Below are 22881 nucleotides of genomic sequence, written 5' to 3'. Positions count from 1 at the left end.
TTTCGATTTTAAATCCCTTTAATTACAAAATCAAAGCCTTATACGCGAGACTTTATACAATTAAACATTTATATATTTTTAGCAAGGTAAAGAAAGGAGTAACTGAATTTTAAATAGCTGTGTTACATACATACTGACATCCACAAAGTGCGTCGAAAGTAAAGAAAACTCCCTGAATTTCAGGATCCACCACAAAACAGTCAGAAGGGACATTTACAGGGGAGGGGACAAAAATAATGATGGTGTTTGTGGGTGTATCTACACAGTTTAGCTCAGCTCGCAGTTTTCCAGCCCTGTTCGGTCGGGGTCACTGTGTTGCGCACCGATCCAAAGCAAAGATAAAGCAAAGATATTCAACCCCCTTCGCCTACATTTTAACCGATCGATCGTCCTGCAACGTGTCGATACAGCATAGAAATAACCACGCTTAGGTTTAAATATTTATATCCCAGTTAATGAGCTGGGATTAAAAAATGGTGGGTTTCTCTATTTCTCAAAAGAAAGAAAAGAAACCGAAACTGTCAAACTGTCTCCAGAGCAGTTCATGAAACTCCAACATAAAAGAAAGAAGGAAAGAAAGAAAATGGCCTACACCGTCGCGAAAGCAGTTCTTGAAACTCCTGACCCGTTTCTTTCTCCTGTGTCTGTCTGTCACAGCCTAGCAGTCGCGCTTTCGGAGAGGGCTAGATGTGTGCGTGGTCAGCTGTGTGGTGAGTGTCAGTCAGGACTCGTGGTGGGGAGACTGCTGCTCTTTGACCGTGACCCGCGGGTTCACCGCCTCTAAGATCAGTTCCGGGGACTCGGACCTGGGCGTCTCCAGGTTGCTGGTGTCGGTGTCGCTGTCGCTGCCCTTTTTGCCCCCACCTCCGGCCGTGTGTGTCTTAATGTGCTTGCTGAGGTGGTCGCTGCGCATGAAGCGCTTGTTGCACACGGGGCACGCGAAGCGCTTCTCGCCCGTGTGCGTGCGCAGGTGCCGCTGCAGCTCGTCGGAGCGCGTGAAGCGCTTGCCGCAGAAGAGCCAGTTGCACACGAAGGGCCTCTCGCCGGTGTGCCAGCGCAGGTGCGCCTTCAGGTGCGACGTTTTGCCGTAGACCTTGCCGCAGCCCGGAATGTGGCAGCTGTGCAGTCCTTTCCTGCGCAGGCTCGCGCCCGCCGGGCCCAGCCGCTCGGCCTCTTGGCAGTTGGGGCAGTCGCACGTTGCCCGGCCCGAGTATCTCCGGGAGGAGCGCGAGGAGCTGGCAATGCTCGAGCCCGCGCCAGAGATCATGGCGTTGGCGGCCGCAGACGTGTCCGTGTAGGCCGGGATGACGGTCTTGAAGCCATCCTGCGCCAACAGGTGCTGGCCGGTGGACAGCAGGTGCGACGCGCTCGGGCTGATGCCCGTGGAGCTGAAGGCGGAGTGCGTGAGCGCGGGGAAGTCGGGGTTGTAGCCGCTCAGCTGCGAGTGGATGGCCTGCGGCGTGCCTGAGTGCAGCGACGTCTGCAGCGAGCCGGCCGGGTTCTGCACGTCCAGCCACGAGCCGGGGCTCGTGTGGACGTCCCACCACGAGCTCGCGCCGTTCGCCACGTCGCCCGAGATGGTGGAGTGGAAGCCGGACTTGTACCACGACTCGTACGGGTGCGCCACGCCCACGCGCGGGTACAGCGTCTCCGCGGACGTGTGCACTTTGGAGATGAACGCCGACTGCCCCGAGTCCTGCGAGCTCACGCCCGCCGCCGTGTTGGAGAACAAGCTGCTGTACTCGCTGGAGAAGGCAGACGACGTCGGGGACGTGGAGGCCAGGCAGAAGGCGCTGCTGCTTGCGCCCGTCGTGGCCGGTAGTCCCGAGCTGCTACGGCTCGTGGCCACGCTGAAGCCGGGCAGGCTGGAGCCCAGGTTGCAGCTGGACGAGGATCTTTTCCACGGGTGAAATCCGCCTTTGGAGAAGGCGCTGGAGTCGGGCAGCGTGGTGAGAGGACTGGTGTTGCCGATTTTGTTGCAGGTCGCAGCCAGCATTGCTAAAGGGGTAGTCCCAAAGCGAGGCTCTTCCTGGACAACAACAAAACAAAGTTCGTTTTTAACTACCCAAAAAGCACTGGTTGTTTGAAAAAAAAGAAAAAGGAAAGGAAAAGAAAAGCGTGAGAGATTAAGCGAAGAATGAATTTCTTTGCAAGAAGTTTCTTAAATGAGAAAGTAGCTCGCTTCACGCGCACACTTGTGGAGCTACCGTTCATAATAATAATAATAAAAAGTTGAAAATGTTTCTCACTGAAATCGATTTCTCCTTAAATCCCCACATTTCTACTACGATGTTGCAAAACAGCAGCAAGATTCGCTCGCGAAAGTGAGCTGTTACTCTTCTAACATTCGCAACGAACCAAAACACAGGCTTGTGAAGTTAACACGACGAAACGATGAAGTTTCAGGCATGATAAAGTAGCTAACGAAGACTCAAAGGGAAATAAATCACAAGCACAAGCTTCAGGAAGAACAAAAAAAAAAAAAAAACGCCTTGTCCACTCACCCCAAGTATAGACGTAGCCATAGCCAGGGCCTTCAGTGCGCTGGATGCTGCGGGACCCTGGTGCTGTTGTGCTCCAGTTTGAGTGGGACAGGGCGCTGTGCTGCTCTGCGTTTGTCCCCAGGCTCAGCTCCCCTCTCTACACAGTTGTACCCAGCGCCTTCTTTCAAGTACAACCGGCTGCGCCTCTCAGCCAATCGGAGCCGTGGATCCTGCGCGCCCAGTTCGAGCTCGGCCAATAGGAGGCGCATCCCTGACAGAAATACTAAAGTAGCGTGTCAATCAATAAACTGGGCTACCGATCCCACTGTCAGACACCGAGCGATCTGCTCTTTTTAAGAGCTTTATATTTATATATTTATGTGTATGTGGATGTCAAGGCGCAGTATCTTCGCACATACAATAGAGCTGAGCTCATGTTGGGTTTTTAATAAGCCCGGCGTCCTCTGTGGTCGGTAAGCGACTCCTATTTGTCTTGTGCATGTCTTGAAATGTTTGATGTCGTTCCTGACATTCGCCTGCGTCAGGCTACTGTCGTAAACGATAAAGATGACTCTGGCGCGTTAAATGATTTAATTCAAAATGCGATCTGCGTATACTGCTTCTAGTGAGGTGCAAACGTGAAGCTCCAGCTTTGTCTTGCGTTTTTGTGATTCTGATGTTAATTGTGAGTAGCCTGTTATGTTGTCAGCAGTCTTTGACAGGGCATTTTGTTCTTTTAGATCAAATTAGATAATAATTTACGAAGCAGCCGCTGGGTTTGCAAATAGCTGTGAACCGCTCGAACTTTTAACATTTGATGGAGTCACTGTGAGGGAAACGAGGTTGAGGAAATCTGGGGGGGAATCACAGATCTCACAACAGGTGTTAGAGGCGTGTGAGTGTGTGTGTGTGTTTGAGAGAGTGTTAGAGATGTTTTGTGTGTGTGTGTGTGTGTGTGTGCGCGCGCTGGCTGGTGCGCGCGCGCGCGCTCTCAGTAGCGCTCCTTTTAAATGCCTTCAGAAAAGCAGCGCGCAGGACCAACACGGCGTGAAGACAAATCCGCCACAACAGTTTCCTCTCGCAGTCTGTCTCGTGTTAGACGTCGAAAATCATTTAGAAAGGAGGAAGTGATGTTATCAAGAGACCTCCATAAAATAACACGATATAAAAAGACACAACTCGCGTCACATCGCATGCGTTTTCCTTATTGTTCAAAACACTCGGATAAATTAATTCCTGTCCATCTTCACCTCTCTTCTATTTTCCCTTTCATCAGGTTTATTATTATTACTATTAAAAAAAATCTTTTTATATATATATGAAGATCAATGCATTATACCAATGTGTTCTTCTGCTTGTTAAACATTTAAGGGTAATGGCATAATTTAACAATGGCCTGCTTTGGAGTGAATCATCATCCCTTTAAAAGTTAAAGCAATTTTCTTGAAAATGGCCTCGCCGAAAGCTGTGCATTACAGTATTCAAAATTGCCAAATAATGCTCCATTATAGAGGCTGAGCGGTGCCAGGCAGCCCGGGCGCAATTTGCTCCAAAGCGCTGCGCTTTAAATCCCTCCTATGGAGAGGGGAATCTAAAACAATTTATTCAAATCCGCATGGTGGAGCCTGCAAAATCGCTTCATTTCTGCAATCACTGTAAATTGACAGGGAAACAATTAACACTATTAAATATCCGTTAGGCATAAACACATTTGAGTGAGCTGACTGAGAGCAGTGTGCAACTCTCTCTCCCTCCCTCGCTCTGCCTCTCCATGTTACACTTGTTCGCGTCCTCTTAATTAATTGTGGTGTCAAATCTTATGAATACAGATTTCCTGAACGAATGTATTCCGAATTTGGGGGATTTTTGTACTTCAGCTGTTAGATTTAGGCTTGGCGGATTCTGAACGCTGCCTTATTTGTTTGCTTGCGTGGATTAAATCTGATAAGATAGTTGTGGCTAAATCACTGATAACATTCTATGATCTGATGCGAGGACAAATATGTATTTTTAGCAAACTTGAGAACACTCATACTGAAAAAGAGCATTGATTAAAAACGAAAATCGAGCTTAACTAAGCTTTTTCATTTTATATATATATATATATATATATATATATATATATATATATATATATATATATATAATTTAAATTATTTTATTTGTTTAGTTCATACTGTAAAATATTGCGTAAATGTTATTAATATGGGCAAAATGTTTTCAGATTTTGCACTATATAAATCTTTCTGATACAAAAAGAATGAATATATATATATATATGTGTATAATTTGATTTAAATCTCCAAAGCCACCAGGCTGGCTGGCCTACCTGACGAGCAGTTGTCTGTGGCAATTAGAAACCTATTACAAGTCATTAGACTGATCAATGTACCTTAAACAATGCGAATGATTTATTTGCCAAGAACAAAAAACCGCTCTGCATCTATTGTGGTGAGTCTGAGTGACGCTCCACATCCATCACGCCTTTAAGCAGCTAAAGATAAATGATTAATCCGCACCTATTCGTTAAAGTGGCCTCCTACAAAAGGTCCTGAGCTCGCTTCAAATCTGCCCCATTCCAGCTGCCCTTCCTGCGCGGGTGAAGGCGCAGGGTGCGGGTTTACATCGGGCCCTTTTTTGTTTTCAGCCTGGGATTAATTTGTCCCCACCCTTAAGAGGAAAAGCGCATTTGTGGATAATTAACTAATCTGTCTAAACTTAAATCCCTGTTATCCACAGGTCCTCTGACCGATCACCTCAAATACGCCTGCTGCCTGCTTCTGGCACATCAAAAAAAGAAGACATTTTTATAAAGCTTATTTCTCACCGTCCTCATCGGACCGCATTAAAGACCAGTGTTAATGGAATTATAGAGGAAACAGTAAATCAGTTAAGTTCTCCTTTTGAGTCTATGACAAGAGAAAAGGGTCTGTATGTGTGTGTATATCATGTGTGTGTGTGTGTGTGTGTGGGGCTCACCACGACTCGAAACGCTTGATTGGGATAAGGGTGCGTTTCGTCATCCATGCGCAGGAGATCAGAAGTGGGGAGATGTGGGAAATGTTTAGTGTTCATAAACAACAGACTAATAAACTGTCACATCATCCTCTTTGCCAGCGTGCTGACGAGAGAAGAAGAAAAAAACATTCGAGCTAATTTGCAGTTTCTACAAACCCAGTGAACGTGCATTTGCCTATTTTTTATCTGAATTCACAGCTTCTTATTTGTTAACGTGGTTTATAGGAGGATGATCGTTTCCTATAAAAATATAAAGCAGTCGTCTGATGACCTGATATATTCAGGTAAAATTCTTCTGCGTTTTAGAATTAGATTTTTATGCGAATGTATTTATATTTCAGGCAAAATGTCAGTATTAAACCAGTACTCAATCGTGAAACGTCTTGCCAACAAATACCGGTAAATGCTTGGCTGAAAAATGTTGAACATGTATGTGAACATTGTGCTACGTCACCTGTTCAGCACGATGACATTCAAATATATTTACATAGAACTGATCAGGTTTAATCGATGACCCATTGAGAGCTGTGCGTTGGGTAGTCTGCGTTGGGTAGCCTCCGACGTCATACTTTTTGCTTGGGACAGTTTTTTGGGTAGACCTTCCCAGTACATGGATGTTCTGTTCAACACTCCTATACTGGGGCTGCATATTATAAGCCTGCGTATGGCTTAATTCAGTGCACTAAATTCTCAGTGCTTACTTGTTTTTCAGTGAATGTCTCAGCATGTGGGTCATTTTTTGTGTGTTGTTAAAGTGTCCAAAGAATAATGCCTGTTATTTTCTCCCGTGTCGAACGTACGTTTCACAATGAAACGAGAGCGAAACTATATGCTAATTAATACATGCACGATAATTTATAATTTGCATAAGCCTTTAATAAAAGCCCAGCGACTATAGGTGCAGAGAGCTCCTGCAAAATCGACTGGGCTCAATTTCCCAAAAAACATCTTAGAGTAAAGATCATCTTAACTGCTAGAGAGAGTGTTCAGTGTGATGCTCACTCTACCATTTAAGAATAATCTCTGTGCTAAGATGCTTGTAGGAAATCCAGCCCAGGATGTTTTTTCTCTTAAAAACAAAGTGATGGGCCTCATTAAATATTGCAAGGTTTAGGCCTGGTGGTAACTGGCTATTAGCCTGAGCATGAATTTATGCAGCAGTTTGTGCAGCACAGAAAGTAAGCAGTGCTCTCTTTGTTTACTTATTGTATTATATGCCTGTAATTGTGAAGATGTAATGGTACTATAGGTTTATCTAGGCCTAATAGTCAATTAGGTTCCTGAAACCAGAGTCAGATAAACACACACGTCAACAGGTGCCTGGTGTAAAAAAATCCTTTGGTTTACTGTACTGCAACAGCTCTCGCGCTACACGATGCTGCCCTTGTCTGTAATTTTTGCCTGAGAGTGATGGGTGGGAGTTGTGGACACTGGTGACAGTCCACTTGCGATAATCTCTGCTTTATCTGTGAGAAATGGAGCTGCCCAATAGGGTTTTGGCTGAGCTGCTCTCTCTGAGGCTAGAGTTAGTTCTGTCTTAGTACTACTGCATTAGTGAGAGGGTGTAAAAGAGAAATACCCTAAAATTACTAAGAAAATCAACTTGATATGGTTTCATGCACTGTAATGCAAGACATATATTTACTGAAATTGTATACAGTGTTGGCTACTGTATCCATTTATCTTCCAGTAAACAGTTGCCTTCATAATGGACACCTTATGGTCTTTTTTTTTTAATGTGCAGCAAGCCAAAGGGGCTTTTTTCCCCCACCAAACCACACATACATAACCACTACACTGATCTGTGTTTACAGGAAGAGTTTATTAGTTTGCATTCTTCAGCCGAAATCAGCAGTAGTCTAGTCATTCTCACTCTCAAAACAGTTCAAAAAGGTATAACAAGTTTTTAAATCATCCTATTTGTATCCTGTTTCTAAAGTGTTTCCTCCAGTAGTTCAAAGGACACTTTGAAAGTGCCCTTGAAATATTTTTGACTGAGAGACACAATAATCCCTCAATAGTTACTCAACCTCCATCTCATCAATCCACAGCAATTTTATCCCTGTTGGTTTTTGAGTTTCAACCAGCCAATCATTTAAATCCCAAGCAGCAGGTGAGGTAGAGATGGAACGCCCTGGGCTGCTCTCAACTGCCATCCCATTACTGCACTCATATTCGTGCCTTACAGAGTGAAGGACTCTTCAGCTTCTTTCACAGAGCTGCAGACATCTCTCGTTGAGCTCACCATGGGGTTGCGTTCTCTAAGATCCACTCTGTCTTCCTAAATCTGCCACAATAGCAATTTGCTTCTGCACCCCAATCGCAATTGATCTATTATAGGATTGTCTGACCTTGTTATTGGAGTTGGTGTTCCAGCACAAATGTGTTTTTGTATTTATTTTAGAGGATCAGAGTAAAATGCCTAATTGTCGACTGTCTTTGAGGAGAAAGAACATAGCGTGAAAATGTTCTGTAATGTCTACGAGGTTTCTGCACCAAATATCGGAATCAGTGGTGCGTTCGAAGACAGTCGCAGGTTATGTCAGCTTGTGTGCTGTGTCTTTATTTTCAGGAAGTCAGCCTTTTCTCTGCCTGAACAGTGAGCTGCATCTGAACGCTTCCCCTTCTGCATCACTGACCCTGATGAAAGCAACGTTCCCTCCCCGCCAGCGCTGCAATTTCCCCCATACAACACACAGACCTGCAAGGTATGGGTCCTGTCTGTCTTCCTGTCAGTTTGTCTGTCTGCCTGAACATCTGAAGATGTATAAGTCACAACTCAGATTTGCTCCGAGTTTAGTATGTTCATTCAGTTTTGCATTCTTTTCTTGAAATCAGGAAAGTGAGAAATGGCGGGATGTGTTCTGACTAATCTGTAAAACATACAGTACTATGCAAAAGTCAGAGACCATAACCTTCATAACAGCCTCTAAGTAAAAGTTATTAAGCTTTCCTTACATATTTCTAAGGGGATTAGATGTAAGATATAAGATATTTCACTTTCCCACAGGAAGGGAAAAGCCGAAGGAAAATGACTAAAAAAACTTCAGGAATTGAATAAAAATTATTAAAAGATATACAGAAAAAGGTACTTCAACCAAACAACCATGCAAGACCTGGTAGACCACTAAAACTGTCACCATAAAGCTTTCATCTTAGATAGAGAGGAGAAAATCATACTCCACTCTTGCTTAAGATCTGAAAAAATCCACAGGTGTTTCTGTCCATCCTTCCACTGTGAGATGACAACTCAACACTATGGGTCTGAAAGGATGTATAGCTGTCAGGAAACTGTTACTGAGAAAAGGAAACAGACAAAGAAAATTTAAATTTTGTGAATCTAACAAAGAAACTGCTGGTGTTCTCAGAATAATTGACTGACCGCCCCAGAGTCCAGACGTTAACATCATTGAATGCATTTGAGATTATTTGGAAAGTGAGTAGCAGAAAATGCAGTCAACATCTAAGAATGAACTTTGGAGATGTATTTGAACAATTGAAGCTAAGCTATAATAAAGACAGAGTGGACACATTAAATATGAAAATTTTAAAATTACGTTACTGAGGCTTCTATGTGATTCTCTCTCAAATATATATTTTCTGCTTTTTCCAGTGCTGAAAAATGAACAGTTTGTACTGAGCATTTTCACTGGAAAGTAAATAAATGAAAGTGTGGTCTCTGACTTCTGCACAGTACTGCATTAATATCATGCTGTAGACCTAATCTTGATGCAAATCATAGATAATAAATAATAAAACAAATGTGTAATTTCTGGAATAAACACTGACTTTATTAAATGCTTTAAGTGGTGAGCATGTTCAACATCAGTTTGTCACTCCCTCAAAGCTATAGGATGTTGTAAGGGGTTGGATTACTCTACACTTCAGCATGAAGTGACACAATACATGCACTAGCCTTGCCATGTTTTATGAGTATGTTCTCATTTTGCTGGAAGGTTGCATACAGTATGTATAATATATATGTCATGAGTTCATGTTATAGGGTGTGTGAGGTATGTAAAGGCTCTCAGTCACGCTACAGTTTTGTGCTTAATGTTGAGTCATGCTGATGAACATCTGTCTGGTCTGGTTGGGATGGGACTGTACCTGTTCTTCTCTCACACGTACACCTGACTGTACCATGAGCCACTCTCAGCTTTACAGTTTCCCTCTTTTTCAGCATGACTCATTAGGACTTTTCACAAAACTGCTGGGAAACGCAGTTCTCAGCCCTTTCACTGAAAGCCTAATGTTTGTTTGTTGTGAGTTTGGATTCTAGTTCATTAATTCATTATTTAGAATTTTTTTTATAGATATTATGTTTAGGTGTTCCATATAGGATTCTCTATAGCATTAATATCTCAAATAAAACATTAGAACGTTTTCAAACACATAGTGGCATTTTCTGCTCTCAAATGAAGCAGATGATGAACAATGTAACTCAAAAAGATCAATATCTTTGAAAGATAACCATTCCAGTTTGAATGCTGAAAATGAAAACCATTGTTTAGCTGCCGATAAAGTGATCTAAGAGCACAATTTTACATGGCTTGTGCTTGATATGCCCCTAACTGCATTTCTTTCTCTTCATTAAGAAACTGACATTTGCAACAACTTAAAGACAAACAATTTGTCTCAGGCTTATTATGGCAACTAACTGCAAACTGTCATTTGACATCGGCAAAACAGCCCTCCGCAAAGCAGAATGCTTATCACATGTCATCTCTGCATGGCAGCGCAGAAATTACGTGTAGCTCTCGCTCCACTCCCAGCTCCTTTGTGCTCTCGACATCGTCTTTGTCTTACACAATTAAGGTGTTACACGGTAGAATAATTTAAATTGCCGGCTCTAAAATGGAGACAGAGGCTCTTTTTAAAAATAGCAGAATTTGTTTACTGATTGTATGCGGCTATTGACTTTCCCATTATATGAGAAGAGCTCTGATTAGTGGCTGTGCGATGTTTAGACAGAGAGGCAGAGCGGACAGGGTTACAATGCAGAGCATTTACTCTTATTGTTCTCTGAGCCTCTCTGCTCCGGATTACTGCTGGACACAGTAATGAGGGTGTTACTGCAGGTCCAAGGCCATTTTCCAGTAGTTGCTGAGCGGCCCCTGTGTGACAAACAGCGTCTGTGGCTCCTGAAGTCTCCTCAGACTTTGATGAGGCTCCTGGAACATGTTCTCAACCTGTGGGTATGATTTCCAAATGTTGCCAATGTGACTAGAAGGGCATTTTCCTCATGTTTTCCACTGGCTGCAGGTGAAGGCTGTAATTCTGGTACTGTTTGTAATATAGACCTGATACAAACCTACTGTTTGTAATATAGACCTAGAACAGGCATGCAGGATCACTGTCCAAACTGGAGAAACAAATCACTTCAAGAATGTTCCTAATTTTTCCCATTTGATTTGTGCTGTGTGGAACAAAAAAAAAATAATTATTGTTAGTCCATGTTCTTCATCATCGTGCTGTAAGCCGAGCATATATTTAACTAAAACCAGCTCCGTTCATTCCGTCTGTCGTAAACACAGCTTGTGTACAGTGGTGGAAAACCAGAGCATAAAACAGATACTTTTCTTTTATGAATTTACAGCTCTCTGTTTTGACCTACCATTGTTTTCCTAAAGCAGATTTCCTTTGAGAATAAGTGGTTGCTCCACCGCTTAACCATTAACAATTTCAGCCTTTGTTTTGTAATTATAGAAATGTTTTATCCGGTGTCAGATGGTACATGTTTCAGCATCCAGGGCACTTCTTTTATATTGTCTGATTACATGGTAGTGGGAACACGCTTTTTCTTGCTTCAGATGTTTGCCAAAATGTGTGGAGCGTGTTACAAAGAACTGGGAGATGACTTATAACTCAGCCCCACTCATGTGAATGGCGTGTTTGTTAGCGCTTGAATTCATGCCAGAGCGCCTAACAAGAAGGTGAGAGGGGATTTGTATTTACTGGTATGTGAAACCAATGTCACATGAACCAGAAAACTCTTCCCTATTGATTTTAAGCTCTGCGTATATTCCCAGTGTGAAGGACAGGGTACAGGCTGTATCACTCTGAGAGTGTTTATCAGAGCATTGGGAGAGCGCAGGGCATGATAAAATAGTGAAGACAAAATTAAGATCTTACACATTTCTCCCCATTATTTCTTACACATTTCTCCCCACATACACACACTATATGCCCAAAAGTATCCAGACACTGCTTCTAATTAGTGAGTTCAGCTATTTAATTGTGCACCCATTGCTCACACGGGTGTTTAGTTGTGCACACACAGCTTGTAGAATTCCCATAGAAAACTTTGCTAATAGAATGAAATGCTCTGGAGAAGCCATACATGAGCCTGAGGTCACCGTGTCCGATGCTAAGTACATGCTGGAAGGGCATGATGCCCCCATAATTTGGCTGAGGAGCAGTGGTACTGTGTCCTCTGGAGTGATGGACCTCTATCCAATACATAATAACTAACTAATTAACAGGATTCTGAAAAAAAAGAATTACTTCACTTCTGGGTTATTCTGTAAAACTCATATGTATAACTGAACTGTAACAGTTGAAAGTAGCCAGTAGTAACAGTCCAAAAACTCAGTGTTAATGAGCTGTTTCTGAATAAAAATCAAATTTGCCCTGTTTAGGTGAAGTTAGACTGTCTCTTCCTCATGAGAATCTTTACACATCAGTTTCATAGTTTAATATTAGTGTAATTAGATGCTCCAACAGATTTTTGAGCAAGTTTACAGCTCTTCCAACATTGCGCTGTCACACATGCAAATTACGTAGAAGGACAGGGTATGGGCAGGTTAATCTATATAGAGGAAATATATGTTTTAAATGTATTGTGCATAATTTTTATTGTTCTTTTTAAGATATACACAAGTAACGTAATTATTCAGAAGTAAGTAACTGTATTATGATTATGAGAATTTAAACTTTAATGTGTATATCATTACTGGAAAAAGCAATCAAATTATTGCAATGCGTTACTTTGTATTACATCACCCCCAACAGTGTCAGTATTTCTTCATCTAGTAGTTCAGGTGTCTGTATGGCTGCATCCACACATTTAGCCAGTGGTTCAGCAGTGTGATTAAAGCCAGGCAGTAGTCAGCTGTTTTAAGGTAAAGTAGCTGGAGTTGCTCAATCTCTTTCAGTTCTGTGTGCAAATCATGGATTTTTATTTATTTTGCTTTTTCATTTTTACCATCTAATGACTTTGAAAAATCTGTGTAAACACTGGATTTACTTTCAGTGCATGCTTCCAAAAACTGTTAGAGGGGTTTCTGAAAGCTGATGCCCCAGTAAGCTTTATGTTCTAAGAACTTGCAGAAGGGGAAAGTTGCCTCATGAGTGACTAGTGAATATGTGTGTGTGTTCATGTGAAGCGTTCGGGCTGCGGGAAGAAAAGAGAATGGCTTATCTCTCCCTACACATGATTTTCTATTCTATTCTATTCTATTCTATTCTATTCTATTCCTGGAGATTTCTGGAGTTGTCCCTACCCACATAGACCATCTCCTCTGTGTTTTTTCTTGAAGTGGTGAGGAATGTAGTTTTGCTCTGCTCCCTGCCCTGTCCCCAGCTCTCAGTGAAGAAATCCACTCCTCTATTCCCAGCTGCCTCAGCCTGGTACACATTTACAGCTTCTTTTCATCCTGACCTGTTATTCTTGCTCAATATCTACAGCAGCCAAAACGCCACAGCGCAGCACATTTTTGCATGGCCTGGATGTGGCTGATCAATTGAACCGCTGCTGTTTTGCTTGGCTCCTCCAAACCCTCCTTTTCACTAATCGCTAGTGACACCAGCACCTGTGTGCGGCTATTCAGAGCAAGAAGCATGTGGAATAGCCTCAGTGGAATAGCTGAGCCTAATGGAGAAAGGTCGTTATTTTACAGAGCCTATCCCTGATAAAGCTGCTGAAATAATGTTGGACAATCAGGGAAATCCTCCTGTGTTTATCCATAGTAGGGGGGTGGAAATAAAAACAACATGCTATATGGAGATGCCTTGCTGTGATTGGTTGGAGGCATAACCACAAAGTCTTGAATTACAGTGGCTGGCACCTCTAAGCTGTCGGAGGCTCGCTGAATTTCATATTTCATATAGTGTGCTCAGGAATTTTTTCCTCTGTTGTGGTTATAGTAATATAATGATACATTTTTGTACCCCTGGCATGATAACAATCTGTCACCATAGAATCTTTTGCATAGCTTACAACAACAATGCTGGGGTTGCCCATTTATTGTGGGAAGACTCTGTTTTTCTGTCAGTAGTGAGATTTTTTTTTCCTCCCCTTCCATCCATGGTTTAAAATGAAGGTTAACAAGTGCAGTCTGCTGCTGTGTGATGTAAAGTGTTGTCAAGCTGTAATCCCAGCTTTCACTTTAGTCTCATTGAGTGCTCATCATCTTGACTACCTAAGTGAATTGTCACTTGGCTTCACTCTGAAACACTGTTCAGCACTTCAAGGCGGCAGTGGCTGTAGGGAGAGTCATGCATTACAAAATGACGTCAGGATAAACTGAGTGCTCAAGCAATATGTCAAATGCTAAATTTTGACTTTATGTTTTAATAAATACCATCCAGGGAAAATATGGATGTTTCATTAAAATGAGGTAATTGCTAAAAGGGGTAAGAATGTATAAGTTAAAAGAGAACCAAAAAGATTGCTGTTATCATATGTGCTCTGTACTATATGTGGATATTGCTTTTGGTTTCAAACAGAGCTGTGTTAGCTAGGGAGGAAGGAGAGGCCTTGGGCAGTGGGTTAGATGTACAACCACATAAAATCTGTGCAATTTGCAGTACACAATGATGCATTTACACTGTCTGCAGTCATAATGAGAAATGTGATTATAGTCACTGAGCAAATCTACTGTATTTTGAGATCCATTTGCAGACAGACACAAAGAGAGGAGGGGGTCTAAATCCAGGGCTGTGTGTTTGTGGTGTGTGTTGAGACATTGTCAGCGTTTAAAATGAGCATTTTGATTTGTCTCCGATTGAGGAGCCTCTGTCTGCCTCCACTTGTCCTGGGTGATTAGACTAAAACGTTTGCTCGTCTTGACTGGAGATCGCAGCAGCTCCACATAACGCTCCTTGATTGAAGGTCGAAATATTTTGAATTCTAATGGAGACTGGCTAGATGAATTGCCTGAAATAGACTGTAGAATTTCAGCACTTCCTCCCCCTCACGCACATCAGCCCCCCCACCTTCCCCTCTGTGGCCGCTGTGAAAAGAACGGTTGGGAATGGCTGTGCCTGATGATCATAGAATTACTGGATGGTGATTCTAAACCCCTCAAAGAGGAGTTGCTATGGAGATCTCGTTCCAAACTGTGAAATGATTCCTCCTCTGAAAGGCTGGGGAGAAGAGGGCTGAACACATCATTGTTCAGGTGGTGGTTGGTTAGGAAATTGCCGGTGCCTGAGCAATCAGTGCTGCTGCTGTAGTTAAGGATCTAAAACGGTTTGTTCTCTGAATGATGTGGGGCAACAGTGATGTGCATATGATGGTTCCTTTCAATCAGGCTCCACTCAGACTCACCGGGCTGGGAGAAATGACAGAAAGAGTGGGCTCAAATGAAAGAGGAACGAAAACCATTATTGTCTCTCAAAGCTAATGAAATCTGGGCCTGTCCTGATCCATCTATTCTTTACCCGCATAAATCTTGAAGCTAGTTTGAAAGGTTATGTTCCTTATCAGGTGAAGTCTCTCAACATATTACCAATTCCCACTGTTTCTCCCCTTTTAATATTATGTTAATTAAGTATTTCAGGAAAATTGACCTTGGTTATCTTTGTGAATTGATATGTTTTGCTATTACATTTCGGAGAGATATGTCTGTCAGAAATAGATGAGACGTTCTGCATTAATGAAGGTTTAAAATGGTCATTGATTAGCATTATACTGGTTCATATGTGCACTAAAAAAGTTAATTGATTTTCTCTCAATGTCAAAGTTACACAACATGGATTCATCTTGTTTACAACATCTGTCAAGTACCCGTGTAACTACAGCTCAAAGGTAGCCAGGCCATTGTGTTATGTATGAGTATTATTAGATTATTTTCCTGTTCTGAAGACAGAGGTAAAAGGCTTCTTTTGACAGACTCATAAAGTAGCTTTTATGGCTCTGAATACCAGAGCAATTGCAGCAGTGTATTTGTGTAGAACCTCTTAAAAGCGAGCCAAGGAATGCAAGTGAGCTAGATGTTCTCTTCCCTTTTTACGTGTGAATACTTGCAAAGGAAGTCAACTGCCACTGAGCACTGTAATTTGAGTGAATGATGTCGATCACATGATCTTCTAGCCATCATTAACTGAAGATACAGCAGGAACATTATCTGCATCAATCTTAAAAGTATCGTTTATATTTTTCCCATAAGATAACGTTAATATTTTAGAATTCTACGATTAAAAATAAATAAATGTGAAGGGAAGATTTAAAGATCTCTCAGTTACCAACATCAAGTTAAACTTTACTTGATAATGTCTTACACATTAGAGCTGAAAACAAATACATCCATCAGAAAAGCTGTCTGGCTTCGTTTTATGCACTGTACACAATGCACTGAAAAGAAAACCTTGGAAAACCTTCATTAATTGTAAAGCACTTTAGTTTTTGAATGTAATGCACTATATAAATACAGTGCACTTACTAAATTTCTGTCAACACCTCTACTGTAAAAATGTTATCATTCATAGTTTAGTGGTGTGACTTACTTAAAAAGTAAATTCTAGTACAATACATACAATAAAAATTATCAGTGGACTTCCAGCATGTAATAATTTTATTCATTATATTTGTTACAGCTGTCTGAATTGTGTCCTCCTCTTAAAGCACAGGAAAAGCACTTTGTGTGTGTGTGTTGGGGGGGTGTATTTATGAGTGGATGTGTGTGAGTGGTGTGTGCATGCGTGTATGTACGTGTGTAGTTGCGCTCACTTGCTAGTGTTGATGCATGGCAAGTCTGTTTTCATTGTGAAATGATCCAGTCTGGAGGCTGATGACTCCTTTAAAGATAAAGGCCTTTGTTAGGTCAGACAGTAAAGACACACCTGCTAATGGGCCTTCCAAACATACAGTAACTAAAGCTCAGCAGTAAAATGTTAAATGCCAGATAGACTCGACTTCTGAAGCCCTCCCCCCCTTCCCCCCACTCGCTTTTACAGTCTTCCTTGTGGCTTGCCATGGCGCCGCAGCCTCGTAAGAGCAGTCTTCACAGAGGCCTACACAGACCCATCGTTAAAGGACTAATTGTGGAGATTTCCCTTTGCTTTTTTCCCTCTTCCTGTACAATCTCTGTATATGTTTAGCTGATGTGTGATAAGACATTTTAAAAGATTAAATGGATATGCGTCAAGATTGTTTTAGCTTAAATGTTTGAACAGATACAACAATGACAACACAGGGCACATAATGTATTTGTACATCTATATTTAATATACATACATATATATTTATATATAAACACACACACTGACTGGTCACTTCAATTAGTACAATTAGTAGGCCTTCTTGTATCTACACTTTTGTTCAATTTTGTCCAATCAGCTCCACTTACCTTATAGGTGCTCTTTGTAGTTCTACAGTTACAGACTGTAGTCCATCTGTTTCTCTGCATACTTTGTTAGTCCCATTTTTGTTTGTCTGTTCATCATGAAGTAAAATAAGATGACAGAAACAGAGATATAAAGTTTTTGCATGATATACAGTGCTGTGAAAATGATATACAGCAATGATATACAGTGCTGTAAAATAGTATTTGATTTTATCTATTTTTGCTAATTTGTCACATTTAAATTTTTCAGACCATCCAACTGATTTTAATATAAGCTAAAGACAACATGAGTAAACACAAACTGCAACTTTTAAATGATCATTTCATTTATTGAAGATAAAGATTTATTCAAAACCCATGTTATCCATGTGGAAAAAGTCCCTAAAATTCCCCCAAAACCTAATAACTGGTTGTGCCTCCCTTGGCAGTAAGAACTGCAATCAAATGTTTGCAATAACTTGCATTGAGTGTTTTACATTGCTGTGGAGGAATTTTGGCCCACTCTACTTTGCAAAATTGTTTTAATTCTGCTACATTGGAGGGTCTTCGAGCATGGACTGCCCATTTAAGGTCTTGCCACAGCATCTCAATAGGATTCAAGTCAGGACTTTGACTCTACCACTCCAAAACCTTAATTTTGTTTCTTTTGAGCCATTCAGAGGTGGACTTGCCTGTGTGCTTTGGATCATTGTCCTGCTGCATAGCCCAACTACGCTTGAACTTTAAGTTACAAACTGACTGGCGGACATTCTCCTTCAGGATTTTTTTGTTAGAGAGCTGAATTCATGGTTTCATCAATTATGACAAATCATCCAGGTCCTGCTGAAGCAAAGCAGCCCTAGACCATCACACTACCACCACCATGTTTAACTCATGTTCTTATGGTGGAATATGGTGTTAGCTTCATGCCAGATGTAATGGGACCCATGACTTCCAAAATGTTCCACCTTTGACTCATCACAGAATATTATCTCAAAAGTCTTAGGGGTCATCTACATGTTTTCTGGCAAATGCAAGAGCCCTTCGTGTTCTTTTTGGTCAGCACTGGTTTGTGCCTTGCAATTCTCCCATGGATCCCATTTTTGCCCCGTGTATTTCTTATTGTGGAATCGTATACAGTAAGCTTAACAGGGGCAAGTGATACCTGCAGTTCTTCAGATGTTCGCCTGGGTTCTTCTGTGACCTCCTGGAGTCATTGACGTGCTCTTGGTGAAATTTTAGTAGGCCGGCCACTCCTGGGAAGGTTCACTACTGTTCCAAGTTTTCTCCATTTATAGATAATGGCTCTCACTGGTTCACTGGAGTCCCAGAGTCTTAGCAATGGCTTCGTAACCCTTTCCAGACTGGTAGATTTCAATGACTTTGTTTCGCATCTGTACATCATGTGCTGCTTTTTGAGTCCTTTTAGCCTGCTTCACAATGGCAGACAGGTTCTATTTAAGTGATGTTTGGATTCAACAGGTCTGGTAGTAATAATTTCTGGGTGTGTCTCATGAAATTGAACCCAGTGATCAGTTAAATTTGGTTAACTGGTTGATTTAGTAGCTAAGGGGGCAATTACATTTTCACATAGGGTTAGGTAGGGCTGAACAGCATTTTTCCTTCAAAATCATCAATTAAAAACAGCATTTTGTGTTTGCTTGGGTTATCTTTGTCTAATATTAAAGGTAGTTTGATTATCTAAACAATTAATTGTGAAAAATATGCAAAAAACTGGGAATTGGGAAGGGGCAAATACTTTTTTACAGCCTTGTATGGAAAAATAAAGATCCACCACTCAAATAACACCTGTTCAGTGGTGGTCCTATGGTAACTGTTGGATGGGTAGAGGGTGGCTGATAAATTGTGTATCAGATGGGCTATGGCCAAACCTGTAATTGCCATAATGTACCAGATAAAATGCATTTGGTTAGTAACTTAATATAGGTTGGCTGGATGTTTATAGTGGTCAGCCATTCTCAACCCATCAGTGACACTGAGGTATTTAAAAACCCAGCAGTGCTGCCATACCTGATACTCTTATACCAGTGTAACACACTACCATGACACTACTATGTTGGTTCTGTGCTGCGAATTGTCACCAACCAAACAATATCAGCTCAATGTTGGTCCTTTTGTATGGATGAAGTAAAGGGCAGTTGCTGAACTGTGTGTCAGCAGATGAGCTACAGGCAGTATTGTGCACCTATGTGCTAGAATGGCCATTAAGTATGCATATTTCAAGTCATGTTTTCTTTATTTTGTACACCCTCTTAATTGTATCATTTGAAATTCTGGAGTGAAAAGGAGTAACAGGCACACTGATGACATTACAGGGCACTGATTGTTCAAATGGAATGTTGTTTCAGGAACAGAAAAGGGGTGTTGATCCAGGAACATTTTGCCTGGAAAAGGCATTTTGACCCTCTTCTGGTCACCAGCCGCTGAAGAGATTTATTGACCTGAAACCGCCAGTAACCACATCACCACTCCTACATCATTCAGACCTTACTGATTGTGGTGGAAGTATATGCTGAGGTGGAAGTGGGGATCATAATGTTCCAGTGGCAGACAAAGCCTGAATGGCTCCAATCCCATATGCACCTCTTTAAGGAAATATTAGTGGCACAGGGGAACTATGACATAGGTAGCCTTGAGATCCTGGCCATTGAGTTAACATTTAAAATATGGTGTCACAGACTGGAAAGTGAACTCCATCCATTCAGCTTTCATGCCATCTACAGAAACTTTATTATGGACCTCCCAGTCAGAGGATAATACACAATCTTAGTGGCAGTGGATCACTTCTACTTCCAAGTCCTCCTACTGTGTTTCAGACTGCAGAAGCACTTTTCCAAGTGCCACAACACCTGTTCCACCATCATGGGTTGCCAAAGGATATAGCCTCATACTCAGGAAACCAGTTCACATCCCATGTCTGGACAGATTTCATGGAATGGTTGGGTATTCCCCTGACTGTGATACCTAGGCATCATCCACTCAAATTGCCAGGGAGAGAAGCTAAATCAGGAACTCAGTTGGTAACTTTGTAGTTACTATAGAAAGTCTTTGGGTGACTCAAGTAAGGTTGTCTTCAAGGGCAAATATGCCCAGAACATTTTGGGCATATTTGCCCTTGACATCCTTCTGTTTTTTCTACAGCTCTCTTTCCCTAGATCCCTGGACATAAGAAAATTCCAGTAGTAGATTTCTCTTTACAGCGCAGTAAGAAAGTCTTATGATCTTTGAAAGAATTAAAAGGGTGTTTTATCATCTTAAGTGGCATCCATATTTCTGTTTCATTCTCCTTTCATGTATCTCTTTTCATGTATTTTCATGAAATTTTCATGTATTTTCATGTTCTTGGTGGTCTTGCATCACCGGCAAATGAGCAAATGGCTGGGCCAGTTCAGAGCTCCATAGACAACTCCAGAGCCACTGGAACTATGTCTGGGGGGGAGACATCTTCCTTCCACACACGTGTCCACAGTGTATTTCCAGCACTCTGTCTTCTATGAATACTAAGCACTGATCTTTATTAGAACTTCTATTTGTGGTACTCTGTCTGTTTATGTCAAAGTCTTGCATACCAGTTCATATTGTGATTCTCCCAGTTCTAGTCCAGTGTTTCCCTGAGTCATCTGGTTGTCCTATTTACATCTAGCACAAACAGAGCTTTATGCACCTGCAGTTTACGGCTGTAGTGCTCAACTTTTTTTGTGATTACAGTTGTTAATGATAAGTAATTGTTTTGTCCAGGACCTCATTTTTTAACTCTAGTGGTGCATTAGAGTTCTAATATACTAAGATATTTATACATTTTAAGTTGTTGTCTGAGGTGTAAAAACACAAATAATGTAGAGGGCATCCCCATAGAAATTGAAAATACAAAGCCTGATATTACAATGCAGCCTAAATGCTGTGCAAAGCTCTCTTTTAATTCATACATCTCCGATCATCCAGGAGCGATTCACATTGCATTATTTTCACTTGAAGTTCAAGCATGAACAGGGCACACAATAGCACATTTTCATCCCAATCAGTGCCGAACCCGTAGCTGGCAAATTGGAGCAGCAAAACAATAATTCCCTTGATTAGCCCCTTTCTGTGTGCAGTAAGTGAACTGTTTATACTGTGGAGTACCTCAGAGAGACGAGAGCAACCAAAACAGGCTGATTAGGCACAGAGTAATTGGATAACTTCATTTCAGCAGGACGACCAAGAGCCTGATGACAGCTCCTTCCAGAGAGCACAGCCTCAGATGACACAAATGAGGAACAGGGCTGTTTGGCCTGAAAATAAGTACTGTATGTTTGATGTACTTACTTATTACTTTCGAGGGTCTTCTGTTCTATGGTACCATAACTGGTGGCACAGTTACATCATTGTTTGTGTTAATTTGTAGCCTGAGGGTAAGCTGAAGTAGAAATGAATTTTTTCCACATTTTCCCCAGCCATGCTTTACTGACTGTACTACTTGTGCTGCCTCAAATGAGCACTTCAAAACTGAATCCAAAATTGATTGTATTAACATGTTGTTATAATCTTTCACAGTAGCATCACTTTGTGTGTGTGCATGTATGTAAGAAAGGAGGATTGGAAGTGGAAAGTGGTCTCTTGGGGCACAGCAGGCAGGACTGAGCCTCTTTAAGCCTCACGCATTAACTCTCTAGAGCTGACAGAGAACTGACTCTGTCCCTCTGGAGCTGGTACAGTGAATAGAACATAGAACAGTAAACTAAAATGGGAAATAGTTCTCGCAACATTACATTTTTAAGCAAATAGAAAGGTTTTAGCCTTTCATCTCTCATCTTTTTTTCCCATCTTTTTTAATGGCTTCTACCTCCATCATTGTGTAAGGGTACAAGCAAACCTCTTTTATAGTTTTAAACTGGAACACCCAAGCTGAGCCAGGCCCCATTTAGAGAAATGCTTCAGAAGAATCTGAGTAAACATCCCTACCAAATACCCCTGGTAGTCTATTCTGTTTTCCTTGATATATATTAGAAACATGAATCATGATAAGCATGAATCATCAATAGTTTCTTAATGCAGCATTGCAGAAACTTGTTTGCCACAGTTAGTATGACAACTGTGATGAATGGTGTGAAGATCTAGCATGATGTACAGTCTGCAGTAGGTCTGTGCTGTCATCAGCAGGCTCCACTGAGGTCTCAGTTAAACTGCCTGAAGGAAAGTAAGGAACACACGAGAGGGAGAGAACAAGCACATGCCAAACATACTTGCTTATGTGTTTCAACACTGAAATGTCATTCATCTGGACATCTGCAATAAGTCAATGATAAAGTATCAATGTTACGTCAAAGCTTTACATTTAGACAATTTTCCCTTAATAGTTGTCTTAAATATTTGACTTTAAGCCACGGCAAATGCTTAAGGTATAAGCTTAAATGTTTGCCACTGTATGCTACTGGATGTGAATTTGTACATTTTATAAAGGTAAAAATAGATTTTGTGTCTGATAAATGACCATTGCGATGAAATAACAAATGCGTCTTTTTGGCAACCAGTTTAGCTTTTTAGAATCAGTGTGACTCTTGTTGTATTTCACTTGAATTAGTCAATAATGTTATATTTTATTTGAGTCCAATTAAACTTAAATCAATCTGTTAATCGGCCAGTTACCCAAACCATATTACTTTCAGATGTATCATATTATTTCATTCATGTTATTTAAATAGGCATCTGATTTGTTTGGTCTAAGAATTTAAAATGGCAGTTTTGCTCATTAAAGACTAAATGTTATTTATATTGGGAATTCGGCTAATAGAAAGTACTAAAAAAGTGTGAACTTTGCATTAAAGACACAATTC

At 41.3% G+C, this 22881-nt stretch overlaps 1 protein-coding gene and 1 long non-coding RNA gene across 2 annotated transcripts in view; one reads left to right on the top strand and one right to left on the bottom strand.

Annotated features, from left to right (window-relative positions):
• sp9 (sp9 transcription factor) lies at window positions 1–2664 on the bottom strand. Its single transcript, XM_036566574.1, has 2 exons — window positions 2505–2664; window positions 1–2029 (listed from the first exon to the last, which is right to left on the bottom strand). The coding sequence occupies exons 1-2, from the start codon at window positions 2523–2525 to the stop codon at window positions 722–724; spliced, it is 1329 nt and encodes a 442-aa protein (XP_036422467.1). The 5' UTR covers window positions 2526–2664; the 3' UTR covers window positions 1–721.
• Window positions 2665–2776: 112 nt separating this feature from the next.
• The window catches only part of LOC118805625, a 31121-nt gene continuing 11016 nt past the window's right edge, over window positions 2777–22881 (top strand). Inside the window, exons 1-2 of the long non-coding RNA XR_005007057.1 lie at window positions 2777–2956; window positions 8074–8209. This is a non-coding gene — a long non-coding RNA (uncharacterized LOC118805625). The remainder of the gene's footprint in view (window positions 2957–8073; window positions 8210–22881) is intronic.

Source organism: Colossoma macropomum, unplaced genomic scaffold (assembly GCF_904425465.1).
Source record: "Colossoma macropomum unplaced genomic scaffold, Colossoma_macropomum, whole genome shotgun sequence".
In the NCBI taxonomy this organism is placed as follows: domain Eukaryota; kingdom Metazoa; phylum Chordata; class Actinopteri; order Characiformes; family Serrasalmidae; genus Colossoma; species Colossoma macropomum.
The sequence above is the reverse complement of the archived record's forward strand: the minus strand, read 5'-3'. Positions and strand labels throughout refer to the sequence as shown.

Bases quoted from the DNA above. Each gene is read 5' to 3' on its own strand.
- sp9 (XM_036566574.1), bottom strand. From the start codon at position 2,525: ATGGCTACGTCTATACTTGGG. The intron at 2,030-2,504 runs GTGAGTGGACAA...GTTGTTGTCCAG, and splicing joins TGGCTACGTCTATACTTGGG to GAAGAGCCTCGCTTTGGGAC.